This window comes from Bubalus kerabau, chromosome 2, assembly GCF_029407905.1.
Source record: "Bubalus kerabau isolate K-KA32 ecotype Philippines breed swamp buffalo chromosome 2, PCC_UOA_SB_1v2, whole genome shotgun sequence".
Taxonomy (NCBI): Eukaryota; Metazoa; Chordata; class Mammalia; order Artiodactyla; family Bovidae; genus Bubalus; species Bubalus kerabau.
In genome coordinates, this window is record NC_073625.1 from 20,765,800 (window position 1) to 20,781,226 (window position 15,427).

Here is a 15,427-nt window from a genome sequence, read left to right on the forward strand (position 1 = left end):
GGACCACCTGATGCAAAGAGCCAACTCATTGGGAAAATACCCTGATGCTGGCAAAGATTGAGGGCAGGAGAAGAAGAGGGTGGCAGAGGATGAGATAGTTAGATAGCATCACTGACTCAATGGAGATGAATTTGAGCAAACTCTGGGAGATAGTGAAGGACTACAGTGAAGATATAGTGAAGGACTGGTGTGCTGCAGTCCATGGGGTCGCAAAGAGACGTGACTTATCAGTTGAACAATAACAAGCACTGTGCCACGTGTTGACAGTACAAAAATAACAGAGACTCTAAGAATCAAATCAGGGATATAATAGCCTCCTTGGGGAGAACGGGAACCAAAGATACAACTGGAGAAACCTGTGTCTAATTCCAGTTAAAATATGATACCTGCCATGACAGGTGCATCGACTAAGCCCTGTCTGTGGACACAGAGAAGAAAGAACCCTGCCGGAGAATTGGGAAGAACCCCAGGAGGTAGCATTTGAGGTGGATCTTGTCGGATGAGATCGAGTTTGAGATGGAAGAGCAAAGAGAGGTGGCGGGGTGGGGGTGGGGAGGCCGGTTAGTGATTGACAGCTCTTCTCTCTCCCTCAGCACCCAAACAAGAAAAATGATATCCATGTGGAAAAATGGTCAGGCCGGGTTTCCTTTTTCTCCCTTGAACACTGGAATATTCCCTCTTGCTGCCCTTGATTATGTATCCTTGTGTTTCTCAGTCTTACGTGTGGCTCAGGGGAGCAGGAGGCCAGACACAACTGTCTGTGTTTCTCCAGATTTGTTGGATTCGGTGAGAAAAACAAGATGTAGCACCTCCCCCATGTGAAGCCAGAACGCGCTGCACCAGAGTTAACTGCTTGGCTGGAGTGGTGTTTTCCCCCTGCCGTCCTCTTTACACTTCGATGTATGGTTACTTGATTTTGAGGCAGTTTTCAAAACCTTCTGTGCTGAGAAGCTGACTATATTAACAGGCCTTCTGAAAGTCCCCATGGCTCAGGGCCAAAGAAACATGATACTACCCGGAGGGCCCCACATGCTCCAGCCTTGCTTTTTGCTGTCAAGCATACCTCGGAGTCAAATAACCCTCTTTAAAGGCCTGGCCCTGCTGTTCACTGGTGTGTGCCCCTGGGGAAGTTATCTAACCTCTTGGAAACTTAGCTTCCTTTTTAGTGAAGGCAGAGCCTACCTGCTAGAGCTTTAAGAGTTAAGGATTAATCAAATAATGCACTATGGTGAAGGCGGCCACTCCTGGCGTGTAGTAAGTACTTAGTGACTTCTGCTGCTGCTAAGTCGCTTCAGTCGTGTCCGACTCTGTGCGACCCCATAGACGGCAGCCCACCAGGCTCCCCCGTCCCTGGGATTCTCCAGGCAAGAACACTGGAGTGGGTTGCCATTTCCTTCTCCAATGCATGAAAGTGAAAAGTGAAAGTGAAGTCGCTCAGTCGTGTCCGACTCTTCGCGACCCCATGGACTGCAGCCCACCAGGCTCCTCCATCCATGGGATTTTCCAGGCAAGAGTACTGGAGTGGGGTGCCATTGTCTTCTCCACTTAGTGACTAGAAGTTGCCTATTTTTGGTGACATTATTGATCCTATGCTCCCAGCCGATTCCTGTGTGTTACGTAGATACTAAATTATCAGTTTCCAGAAAGTCAGGCAGTATTAAGAGAGGGATGCCAGCAACTTCCCTGGTGGTCCAATGGCTAAGCCTCCACGTTCCCAATGCAGGGGGCTCAAGTTTGATCCCTGGTCAGGGAACTAGATCCCACATGCCATAGCTAAAGATCTTGCATGCTGCAACAAAGACCAAAGATCTCACCTGCTGCCACTAAGACTGAATGCAGTCAAATAAATAAATAGTTTTGAAAAAGAGATGCAGGGTGGAGGGTAGCGGAAGCGGATCTATTTTATTAAATGTTGCCAAGCAGTTTTAAAGACATCACGTCATGCGTCATTACAGGAAAGCTAAAATAAGGGATGGGCGCATCTCATGCGTTTTCATCTAACCATGTTACCTGAATTGAACGCCACTTTGTTTAAAGACGGTAAAGCATCTGCCTACAGTATGGGAGACCCCGGTTCGATCCCTGGGTCAGGAAGATCCTCTGGAAAAGGAAATGGCAACACACTCCAGTATTCTTGCCTGGAAAATCCCATGGGTGTAGGAGCCTGGTAGGCTACAGTTCATGGGGTTGCAAAGAGTTGGACATGACTGAGTGACTAAACTTTAAACTTTAATTAGCTGGTGATGCAGCAGCTTCTTCATTTTCTGTTCATCTAACTCCAGCTTTTAGTTTGACAGTCTGTAAGTAAAATCATGCTTTGAATCTTGACACTCATTCTCACGTTTTAGTATATATTCCTACTTGTAGGGAATTATTTAGTGTGTCTGGGTGTGCTTCTTGAAAGGGAACAGTGCTGTGTTTGGAGTTCAGGGTTCTTAGTTAAGCTGTGAAATTACAGTGGATAAGTTCAGTTCAGTTCAATTGCTCAGTTGTGTCTGACTCTTTGCGACCCCATGAATCACAGCACATCAGGCCTCCCTGTCCATCACCAACTCCCGGAGTTCACTCAGACTCATGTCCATCGGGTTGGTGATCTCATCCAGCCATCTCATCCTCTGTCATCCCCTTCTCCTCCTGCCCCCAATCCCTCCCAGCATCAGAGTCTTTTCCAATGAGTCAACTCTTCGCATGGGGTGGCCAAAGTACTGGAGTTTCAGCTTTAGCATCATTCCTTCCAATGAATACCCAGGACTGATCTCCTTTAGGATGGACTGGTTGGATCTCCTTGCAGTCCAAGGGACTCTCAAGAGTCTTCTCCAACACCACAGTTCAAAAGCATCAATTCTTCGGCACTCAGCTTTCTTCACAGTCCAACTCTCACATCCATAACATGACCACTGGAAAAACCGTAGCCTTGACTAGACGGACCTTTGTTGGCAAAGTAATGTCTCTGCTTTTGAACACGCTATCTAGGTTGGTCATAACTTTCCTTCCAAGGAGTAAGCATCTTTTAATTTCATGGCTGCAATCACCATCTGCAGTGATTTTGGAGCCCCCCAAAATAAAGTCTGACACTGTTTCCCTATCTATCTGCCATGAAGTGATGGGACCAGATGCCATGATCTTAGTTTTCTGCATGTTGAGCTTTAAGCCGGCTTTTTAGTTCCTCTTTACTTTTTGCCATAAGGGTGGTGTCATCTGCATATCTGAGGTTATTGATATTTCTCCTGGCAATCTTGATTCCAGCTTGTGATTTTTTCCAGCCCAGCATTTCTTGTAGTTATGGCTAATTCATCTAGTTCTTGCTTTATGTCTGAATTTAATGTCATGAACAGAAATGTTTGACTAGGTTTCTAGTGAAAAAGCCTCTTTCCTTTGTAGGAACATTAGTTGTCTGCATTTACTATTTTACATGGAGCTCTAGAAGTAGACATGAAAATCTGTGGCAGAAAAAAAATTATCGCTTGCTGTTCTCATGATTGAGAATGCCATTTCCTGTTTCCCTGGTTCATTTCTATGCTTTCTTCTCATCTATCCACATAGGAAGAACGCTGGGGAAAAGCACAGAAACCAGTGACTTCTACGGCTGTGGGATTTCCATGGAGAAAATAGCATCAGAACGCACCTGGACCATCTTCTGTACCCGGCAAACCCTCACACTCCCAGGCGTGTTCTGTGAATTCGCGTGCATGTGTGTTCAGGGTGTTTTCATGCGAGGGAGCACACCTAGCCTGTAGATGAGGCGGGGAGGGTGCAGGGGGGGAAAAGGATGGGAGAGACTATGGAGCAAATGTTTGACAACCTGAACCTCAGAACTGTGATCCTCCAAGGAGAGCGCTACTTGAAGAAAAGAAAAAATAATAAAGTCGAATGGCTTCTCAGGGATTTTTTTTTTTTTTCCGTGCACATATAAGCCATAATTCCAGTACAGGTGGCAGTATTCAGAGCACTCAGATTTCAGTTCTGTAAATGTGAAAGAGGGATCGACTGACCATTCATTGCTGTTCCATAACTAGTGTAAAATATGTATATGTTTATCTTTATTTTTATAATACACAAATACATTTAAATTTATACAGTTTGAAGCTTCTAGCATTAGTTGACACTGGGTGCAATATTCTGATGAGAACTGTGCCAACACGGGGCTGATTTCTTACTTTAGCATCAGACGTGTTGTTTATTCTTTAAGCCTTCGCAGATTTAAAAAAGAAAAGATACCTGTCTCTTTGCTCATGGCTTAAGTGTTGGTTCATAGAGGTTGACAATAATCATCAAGAACCTTAAACATGCATTTCAGGCAATAGCCCCTCCTCACCTTTTCAGTAAAGGTCCCTGGTCACTGGGTGATAGTCTGATGGAGGCCTGGTGATTAAGATTCTTCAGGGGAGGGGGATTAAGGGATCCACATATCCAAGGAAAAGTGGAGTCTTGCAATAGCTTAGATAGTCAGGCGTCAGTTCCGAAGCATGTAAAGAGCTCTGCTAACAGGTCCTGTTCCCACCCCCCACTGCCCCCTAGAACAGAGTCTGTGAAATTTAGCAGAGCTCTCTGAAAGCTAGTATCAGACCCTAAGATAGTGAGTTGCCTAATTGGAGAGCACAAGCCTACGTTGGTTATTTATAAATACAGAACCTCTGATTGGATGGTCTACTGCCACGAACTAGTAAAACCCTGGTTGTAAAATCTCCATGACGTAAAACCTAAAAAGCCAACAACCAAACTGCTCTCTCCTCCTCCTCGTCAGGGCCAAGCAGCATCCACGGCAATAGTAACGCGTTCTTTGAAGAGTGTGCACGCCTGTTTACATCTGCCTCCTCTGCATGTGGATTGAAAAATGTGTGAAACTGTTTCTTTCCAGGGTAAGGCAAGAAAAACTAGTCAGCGGTATTATTCGTTTACTTCTATCAAGTATTGTCTCTTGGAATGCCACAGTATACAATGTCTCCACATATTAAAAAAACAAAATAACAAAGAAGCAAGTGGCTGCATTGCAAAAAAAAAAAAAATACACAAATCAATTTCTGTAGATTGTTTTGTGCCCCGGGAATTAACTTTATGAACTCCAGAACCTCCAAACAAGCATGATTTCTTACAATCATAAAATCAAATGGGATCAGACTAGTTCCGCATTTTAGTAGTTGAATACGACGCCTCCAATTTGCAGTTAATTTTCTTCTGGAACAGTCACAAGATTCACCTTGTTAATCCTTCTGTCACAGTTCTCCTGTGTGTGTGTGCATGTGTGTGTAAGTGTTAACTGAATGGTAACATTTAATTGCTTTACGGACCACTGAATTGTTGGGCATAAAAGTTTTCCAATTGGCAGGAGACAGTTCTTCAACTGTCAAATTAACCGACTTTGACCAAAAAAGGCTGGTAAAGTGACTTCAGGCTAACTCCCCAGGGGACCATATTAACTGAAGGAAAAAAAAAAAAATGTTCCTTTGGGTGACATACCCTGCAAAGTGTGTGCTCTTAGGATGAATATAGATGCCCACATTCTTAATAACTGCTCTTTTTGGACACGTGATGCTGTATGCTGTCATCTAACCTTAGAGAAGCAGTGTAAGAAGAAAGCTTGGTGTCACATGTATTTTAGCAAAAAAAAAAAAAAAGTCATCCTGATAGAGGGTCATGTGACCAAAAGCAGCTCCAGAAAAGCTTGAGAACTCGCGTTGGGGCAGAGAGGAAGGTTGGAGATACAGAAAACACACTGCTCTATAGGAATTTTCTTCATCTATGCAGGAAATTCCATCCTCTCTTTCAACACCTGGGAAGACTCAGCTGGGGAGGCTGACTGATGGGCAATTCACTAAGCACAAAGGGGGATCTTTCCCAACTAAGTCGTCCCTGCCTTGCAAACAGACGCCCTCCAAGTTTGTTATGGTTTCTATTCCTGCATCTTGTGGTATCAAAACCACTTCCTGGAATTGTAAACGCGCTGCCAGAATAAATGTTTTTTCCCCCTTCCAAGAAAAAAACCGCCAGTGTTCATATTTGACACTTGTGCACTGGACTCTTTTTGAATGAATAAAATAGAAAGGGTTTGGTGTCAATTCTGATGGAGTGTGTGTTCTTTTTTCATGCCACAGTTTGTGCGTTGTAATTGTGGTTTCCTATTTAATTGCCATAACTGGGCAGAATTTAAAAAAAAAAAATTCAAAAAAGTTTAATAAAAAATACAAAGAAATGATGAAGCAGTTATACTTCCAGAGTTTAGTTATTTCTGTCTGTCTTTGTTTGTTTCAGTTTTATCAGTTAGGAAATCACTATGTTTTGTTTTTAGTCTTCGGTCACTTTGAGCCACAGGAGGTGGATGGTGGTGGGCTCTGGTTGCGGAAGGAAAGGAAAGAGTCTCTTTCATGCTCTCCCATCTATGTTCAGGCTGGAGGGTCAGGGCTGGAATATCAGTTGTCTCTTAAAGCCTTTTCTCAGTGATCTGCTATGTTCCTACCAAAACTTATGATAGGTGTGGAAGTTCCCTTTTCCTGGCCTTTCTTTGCCCCAGGGGTCTATATTTGCTGCCTGAAGGAGCTGACCCGTGGATACGTGGTCAGAGACTTCTATTCACCCTGTTGTTTTTTTTTTAAAGGACAGTTAAGAAAGGAAATGCATGCCGTAACAACCTTTAGGGAAGGACCCAGTGCACACAAGCCCTGCCCTGAGGCGCTGGGGCTTTGGGGACACAGGGGAGAAAGGAGAACCTTGTTGTAAGACTCCTTAGAAGGTAAGTGGTATCACTGGGTGCCCTGAAATCAAGTCTCCCTCTGCCAGTGGAAAAGCTTAAACCAAGTGCTGATCAGAATTTTTACGAGTAGGGAAGCACCCCAATCTTCAAAGCAGCTCTCTTCACAATAGCCAAGACATGAAAGCAACCTAAATGTCCATCAACAGAGGAATGGATACGATGTGGTGTATTATTTACAAAGGAATATTACTCAGCCATAAAAAGGAATGAAATAATGCCATTTGTAACATGAATGGACCTAGAGATTATCCTACTAAGTAAGTCAGAGAAAGACAAATGATATCACCAATATGTGGAATCTAATAAAAAGTGATAGAAATGAACTTACTTACAAAACAAACAGACTCACAGGGCTTTCCCTGGTAGGCCAGTGGCTAATACTCTGTGATCTAAATGCCAGGGAGCCTGGGTTCAATCCTTGGTCAGGGAACTAGATCCCACCTGCCACAACTAAAAGACCCTGCTCTGGGCAACTAAGACCAGACAAAGCCAGATTAATTAATTTTTTAAAAATTACTCACAGATCTCAAAACCAAACTTATGGTTACCAAAGGGGAAATGGGGGAAGTGATAAATTAGGAGATTGGGGCTAACATACACATACTAATATACATAGAATAACTAGTAAGGACCTACTGTATAGCACAGGGAACTCTACTCAATATTCTGTAATATATGGTTAAAAAAAGAAAAACCTGAAAAATAATGAAGGTATGTATATATATGTGTGTGTGTGTATAACTGATTCAATTTTCTGTACACCTGAAATTGACATAATGTTGAAAATTAACATAGTCCAATAAAATTTTTTTTAAAAAGAGTAAGGAAATGAGGTGTGACCCCCGTGGATGGGCTGGCTCTTACAGCCATGTCCAGGTAAAGCAAAGTCCTCAGATTCAGTGCCACTGCTAACCCTCTTGAACTGGAAAGAAACAAGGAGCATAAACCACACTTTGGGTCTCATTTTTCTTTGCTGATAAGTTTGGAGTTATTTACACTTGCTGAGTAGGTCATGGACCAGCAGACACCCCCAGTGACAAATGCATTATCCATCACATGTATGTATCCTTCCCTCCCAAGGCTATTTCTCCTGTTTAATTGTGAGCTTTTTGAAGTAGATTCCTGGTTTGCTTTGAATGTACAGTGTCCCACAAATGGTGGGTTCAGATGCTCAGGGTTTCCCTTGCCCGTGACTGTTACCCAGCAGTCCTAGAAGGAGGAAGAATATCGCCTAGCAGAACCTGCATGGTTGCACCTAGCAGGGAGGGGTGTGGAGTTATTGGAAGAGGTTTAGAAAGCACAAGACCCTTTAAAATATGGGTTTGAACACATGAAAAACTCATCGGGTATTAGAAACCCTATTTGAATATTTAAGCTCAAGTAAGAAATATCTTATTCAAGGGCTCCAGTGGTTAAGAATCCACCTGCCAATGCAGGAGACACGGGTTTGATCCCTGGTCTGGGATGATTTGCAGGGCAACCGGGGCTGTGCTCTAGAGCCCAGGAAACACAAGTACTGAAGCTGAACGCCCTAGAGCCTGCACTCTGCAACAAAGGAAGCCAACTGCAGAAAGAAGCCCAGGCACTGCAACCAGAGAAAGCCTGCATGCGACAGTGAAGACCCAGCTCAGCCAAAAATAAGCTTTTTGAAAAAGAAATAACCTCTCCATCTTTAAACACAAGAAATAATTTAGCATGAAGTGAATTTCATTCTAAACACCAAGACTAAGTTCAGTTCAGTTGTTCAGTCGTGTCTCACTCTTTCCAACCCCATGGACTGCAGCACACCAGGCCTCCCTGTCCATCACCAACTTCTGGAGTTTACTCAAACTCATGTCCATTGAGTTGGTGATGCCATCCAACCATCTCCCACCTTCAATCTTTCCCAGCATCAGGGTCTTTTCCAAGGAGTCACTTCTTCACATCAGGTGGCCAAAGTATTGGAGTTTCAGCTTCAGCATCAGTCCTTCCAATGAATATTCAGGTCTGATTTCCTTTAGGATGGACTGGTTGGATCTCCTTGCAGTCCAAGGGACTCTTAAGAGTCTTCTCCAACACCACAGTTCAAAAGCATCAATTCTTCGGTCCTAAGCTTTCTTTATAGTCCAACTCTCACATCCATACATGACTACTGGAAAAACCATAGCTTTGACTAGATGAACCTTTGTTGGCAAAGTAATGTCTCTGCTTTTTAATATGCTGTCTAGGTTGGTCATAACTTTTCTTTCAAGGAGCAAGTGTCTTTTAATTTCCTGGCTGCAGTCACCATCTGCAGTGATTTTGGAGCCCAAGAAAATAAAGTTTGCCACTGTTTACACTGTTTCTCCATCTATTTGCCATGAAGTGATGGGACCAGATACCATGATCTTAGTTTTCAGAATTTTGAGTTTTAAACCAACTTTTCACTCTCCTCTATTTCCTAAACTGCTCCATGAAGCATTCCTGAGTTACTGAGACATGTTCCTCTATTTTAATTTTAAGAGGTTCTAAGTTTGAGAAAGTGCATTAAATAAAGCTTAAAAAGAATCCACCTGCAGTGCGGGAGACCTGGGTTCTATCCTTGGGTTGGGAAGATGCCCTGGAGGAGGGCACAGCAACCCACTGCAGTATTCTTGCCTGGAGAATCCCCATGGACAGAGGAGCCTGGTGAGCTACAGTCCATGGGGTCACAAAGAATTGGACACAACTAAGCGACTAAGCACAGCACAAACAAATTTTCACTGCAGGATCCAGAACCATTTAGATGCCAAGGTACATTGTGAATGTCCAAAGTGGATTAGAAGGTATTTCCACAGGTGCTGGAGGTGGGGGGATGGCTGTGGACAGTCTCTAAATCCATCATTTCCAAGGTACAGGATGTTTACAGAGACCAGGGCACTTTTCAGTTCGGCAGAGGTAGCTTCAACCAACAGAGTCACTTCTCTTTGGAGGCAGGATTGCAGGGTGGTTAAGAGAACCCGCAATGGCTCAGCAAGTAAAGAACCTGCTTGCAATACAGGAGACATGGGAGACCTGGTTTCCTGACTTCCCTAAATCAGGAAGATCCCCTGGAGAAGGAAATGGCAACCCACTCCAGTATTCTTGCCTGGGAAATCCCACGGACAGAGGAGCCTAGTGGGCTACAGTCCATGGGGTCACCAAAGAGTCGGACATGACTGAACGGACTAAGCAGGCAAAGAGCACTGCCCCCAGATCACTTGCGCTGTGTGAATCCTGGCTCTGCCAGCCACTTGCCTGTGCCTCAGTGTCCCCATGTGAAATGGGGCAAACCATCTACCTCACACAGTTGTGATGAATATCCTACGAGATCCTGTGTGTAAAGGACTTGGGACAACTCTTAGTGTGGACATCAAACATAGCTCATCCTATTCTAGTAACACACAGAGTTCTTTTTTACTGGGAAAGCTAGTCTTAAGCTCTGAGTCCTTGACAGTATCTAACTAGAATTTTTAACAGTTATGTCTTCATCATATTTACTAATTGATTATTCCCACTAGTGATAAAACAGTTGCTTTACAAATGAATGTATTTAGGGACTTCTCTGGTGGTCCAAAGAATTGATGCTTTTGAACTATGGTGTTGGGGAAGACTCTTGCGAGTCCCTTGGACTACAAGGAGATCCAACCAGTCTATCCTAAAGGAGACCAGTCCTGGGTGTTCATTGGAAGGACTTATGCTGAGGCCGAAACTCCAATACTTTGGCCACCTCATGTGAAGTGTTGACTCACTGGAAAAGACCCTGATGCTGGGAGGGATTGGGGGCAGGAGGAGAAGGGGACGACAGAGGATGAGATGGCTGGATGGCATCACTGACTCAATGAACATGAATCTGAGTGAACTCCGGGAGTTGGTGATGGACAGGGAGGCCTTGCGTACTGCGATTCATGTGGTCGCAAAGAGTCGGACATGACTGAGTGACTCAACTGAACTGAATTGGTGGTCCAGTGGCTAAAATTCTGAGTTCCCAATGCAGGTGGCTTGGGTTCAATCCCTGGCCAGGTAACTAGATCCCACACACCACAACTAAATGATCCCATGTGCCACAACTGAGACCCACTGCAGGCAAATAATTTTTTTTTTTAATGAATGGTTTTAGAAAGAAATACTTCAAATGTATGAGAAAGAAAAATATTAAGTGAATAAGTGCAGGTGGTACACAAACATAGAAAAAATGGTGACTAGATGGAAAAAATTATGAAGATGGTATATGTGAGCCTCTGGGTAACATAACGGAGGGACCCAGTCTGGTCTAACGCTGCTCATGGAAAGATCACACAGTTTCTGTGTTCATCAGAAGGACCTCCCTGCACCACAAAATACTTCCCCTAGTTTTAAAATTTCTGCTAGAAAACTTGAATGAAAGATTATAGAAGAATGATGATTAGAAAATGAGTATTTCTTAAATTTGAAATTTAAGATCTGCATTCTTAAATCCAAACTGTTCAAATAAATACAACTCAAATTTGGGGAGATTCAACTTGTGAGAATGTGCATATGTTTTAGGAAGATCTTACAGGCATAACACTTTGTCTCTGGATATTTTGCTGAAGCCAAAAGTGAACCTGCATGTTTCACTCATCAGAAATGGAAACAAAACCTCACTAACCGATTTGGTACACACTGAACAGAACAAATGGCTTCATTTTATAGTCACTTGGTCCTTGAGAAATCATGGCATGAAATGAAGCTTGGTACAGGCCACATGCCCAGGGAGCATGGAGGGATAGAAGTAATGACTGGCAACCAGAGATACAGTCAGTCTTTTCTCTCCTGCTCCAAAAAACAGGTCAAGATGGCAGCTGAGCTAGTGAAAATTCTCTCCAGCAATACAAAGTGGGGAAAATTGCTGAAAAAATAAGAAAACAAACCCACCATTATTTTAAAATCTCTGAAAACTGTCCTGAGAACATAAGAAATAGTCATTCAAGAAAATGCACTAAATATAAGCTTAGCCAGCATCTGTGACCTTTGAGCCATGACCTCCCTAAACCCCGCCCCCGCCCACCCCTCCAGGTCGTGGGTCCTCTATTCTGGGCAGACGTGGCCAAGAAGATGGAGTTGGTCTCTCCCCTCACAGCTGTCTGAGGCTACGGTTTCATCTTGGGGAAAGCGGGCTGCCTGCATCTCTCAACCTCCCCAGGGCTTGATCGCAGAAGCTCTATTTCAGGCAAGAGGGACCAAGAGACCAGGGCCTCCTTCCGCTCGTGGGCTGAAGCTTCACCACAGGCAGGATGGGCCAAGGGTACCCGGCTACGAGTGCCCCCACTCCAGCTCTCAGGTAGGGTGGAGATTCCACTCCAGGAGAGGAAGCCAGGAAGACAGAGCTACCATTTCTGCTTCCCTCAATGCCGAGCTGTAGAGCAGAGGTGTCACTTCCAGAAAAAGAGGGTCCCCACCCTGAGTTCCAGGGCAGGGCCCAGAGGTTTGTCCAGGGGAAAGGGGGCCATACAGCTGAAGGTCTCCACAGCTGTGCCTGACCAGACTGACTTTCTCAGGAACAGAGCCGGGGAGCTACCTGTCTCAGCAATGGGGACCTGGGGGAGAGTGCTGAAGGAGGCTGGTAGCTCTACCACGTGAATCAAACAGCAGAGTACCCGAAGAACCTGGAAGTGTCCTCCAGGGATCACAGTCAATTCTAGGGGTGCTTGGGCTGCACCCTCAGGGATGGTTGGAGCAGGACACGGGGGAGACTTCAGAACATCCCCAAGCCACAGGCAGACCCACTAACCGAGGGCAGAAGCTTCACTGGAGCCGCAGGCTGATACACAGTCTCTGAGCGAATCTGGACTGAACAGTCAGTATCCCAACCCGGGGCCACTCCTAGGAAGCCAGGCTCGTGTCTAAAAATCACACTACTCCTGGGAGCCTGGAGACGTCATGTGCAGGAGGAGCCCTCTCAGGAGTGATTGGAGAGGGAACTCCAAGCTGCTAGTCCCTGGCTGAACGTGGAGCCCAAAATGTAAATTCCCCAAAGTGTGATTGCAACCTGCAAGTTAGACACACTTCCAACAGTAAAGGTAAAAATGTAACTGATGGAGGGGCTGAAGTACAACTTTTTAAAATTAACTTATTTTAATTGGAGGATAATTACCTTACAATATGGAAGCACAACGTTTAACCAATAAGTGACTTATGCAAAACCAGAGCAGTCCCTCTGAAAGATAAAAGGCTAAAATAACAAAAATAAGGGGGAAGATAAGCCCATGCACCAAGACAGCCTCTTCAATAAGTGGTGCTGGGGAAACTCGACAGCTACATGTAAAAGAATGAAATTAGAATACTCCCTAATGCCACACACAAAAATAAACTCAAAATGGATTAAAGACTTAAATGTAAGAACAGATATGATAAAACTCTTACAGGAAAACATAAGCAAAACACTCTCTGATACAAATTGCAGCAAGATCTTTTTTGACCCACCTCTGAGAGTAATGAAAATAACAAAAATAAACAAGTGGGACCTAATTAAACAAAAGCTTCTGCCACAGCAAAGGAAACTGTAAAAGAGATGAAAAGACGACCATCAGAATGGGACCATATTAGCAAATGAAGCAACTGACAAGGGATTAACCTCCAAACAGCTCATATAGCTCAATATAAAAAAAAAGTTAAAAAAATGGGCAGGAGACCTAAACAAACATTTCTCCAAAGAAGACATACAGATGGCTAACAGAGGAAAAGAGGCTCAACATGACTGATTATTAGAGAAATGCAAATCAAAACTACAATGAAATATCACCTCACACCAATCAGAATAGACATCATGAAAAAGTATACAAACAATAAATGCAGGAGAGGGTGTGGAGAAAAAGACCACTCCTACACTGTTGGTAGGAATGTAAATCGATACAGCCACTATGGAGAATAGTATGGAGGTTCCTTAAAAAACTAAAAATAGAACTACCATATGACCCAGCAATCCCTCTGGGCATATACCTAGAGAAAACCACAATTCAAAAAGACATACAAATCCCGATATTCAACGCAGCACTATTTTCAATAGCCAGGACACGGAAGCAGCCTAAATTGTCCGTCAGCGGAAGAATAGATAAAGAAGATGTAGTATATATTTATAATGGAATACTACTCAGCCATAAAAAAGAATGAAACTGGGTCATTTGTAAAGATGTGAGTGGACCTAGAGATTGTCATACAGGGCAAAATAATTCAGAAAGAGGAAAACAAGTATCATATGTTAACATATTATCATATATATGAGGAATCTATAAAAATGGTAAAGATGATCTTTGCAAACAGAAATAGAGGCTCAGATGAAGAGAAAAAAATGTATTGACACCAAAAGGGGAAAGGAGGTGGTGGTATGAACTAAGAGACCAGGATTGTCTTATATACACTCTTGAGACTATATCACTACGGACAGTGACTGCAACCATGAAATTCAAAGACACTTGTTCCTTAGAAGGAAAGCTATGACAAACCTAGACCACATATTAAAAAACAGAGACATCACTTTGCCAATAAAGGTCCATATAAAACTATGGTTTTTATAGTAGTCATTTGGGATGTGAGAGTTGGACTATAAAGAAGGCTGAGCACCAAAGAACTGATGCTTTTGAATTGTGATGCTGGAGAAGACTCTTGAGAGTCCCCTGGACTGCTGTTAATCCTAAAGGAAATCAACCCTGAATACTCATTGGAAGGACTGATACTGAAGCTCCAATACTTTGGCCACCTGATGCAAAGAACTGACTAATTTGAAAAGACCCTAAGGCTGGGAAAGATTGATGGCGGGAGAAGGGGATGACAGAGGATGAGATGGTTGGATGGCGTCACTGACTCAATGGACATGAGTTTGAGCGAACTCTGGGAGATGGTGAAGGACAGTGAAGCCTGGCGTGCTGCAGTTCACGGAGCATGACTTACCAACTGAACAACAAAAACAAACAGGTAACTATTGAGAACCTACTGTATGGCACAGGGAACTCTAAGTGCTTTGTGATGACCTAAGTGGGAAGGAAATTCAAAAAAAGAGGATATATGTATATGTACAGCTGATTCATTTTGCTGTACAGTAGAAACTTTATAACACTGTAAAGCAGATATACTCCAATAAAAAAAAAAAAAAAAAAAGATGGAGCACAGGCCCAGCTGAAGCAGAGGAAGCTGGCCAAACAATGCAGGAGAGCACGCCAGGGACCACACCCCCTGCAACTGGATCTGGAGACAATCGTGGGTCCCTGGAGTCACCTCCACTGTTCCAGTCTAAACATATTCTTAAAGCGGCACACCTCCCCTAAGCCCCACCCTTCCTGAGAGGTACCTAGAATGGACCCCTGCATTTGCTCCCCCTAATACCTGGCTGCAGCAATACACCTTTCCTAGGAATTCCTTCATTCAATTTTTGGGCATCCCAGGAAACCAACAAAGATCTGCAGTAGTGCACAGGGAACTGTACTCAGTATTTTGTAACAACCTATAAGGGAAAAGAATCTGAAAAGGAATTTATGTGTGTGTGTATGTGTGTATATATACACAAACAGAGAGAAAATTGAATCACTTTGCAGTACTCTTAAAACTGGGGCTTCCCTATCAAGCTACCAACAGCATTCTTCACAGAGCTAGAACAAATAATTTCACAATTTGTATGGAAATACAAAAAACCTCGAATAGCCAAGTGATCTTGAGAAAGAAGAATGGAACTGGAGGAATCAACCTACC

At 43.6% G+C, this 15,427-nt stretch overlaps 1 protein-coding gene and 1 long non-coding RNA gene across 6 annotated transcripts in view; one reads left to right on the plus strand and one right to left on the minus strand.

Moving 5' to 3' along the window:
• Positions 1-5,921, plus strand: part of MFHAS1 (multifunctional ROCO family signaling regulator 1) — a 115,110-nt gene extending 109,189 nt beyond the window's left edge. For 4 of the 5 annotated variants that reach the window (XR_008710077.1, XM_055567217.1, XM_055567213.1 and 1 more), the window contains one exon: positions 3,544-5,921. Coding sequence is in view for 2 of the 5 variants with exons in the window: in XM_055567214.1 (XP_055423189.1) it covers positions 3,544-3,612 (69 nt within the window). In the remaining 3 variants the exon portion in view is untranslated. The remainder of the gene's footprint in view (positions 1-3,543) is intronic. The other variant, XR_008710076.1, reaches the window with a different exon arrangement.
• Positions 1-15,427, minus strand: part of LOC129643099 (uncharacterized) — a 91,378-nt gene that overhangs the window by 15,524 nt on the left and 60,427 nt on the right. The gene's annotated exons all lie outside the window — the stretch shown is intronic.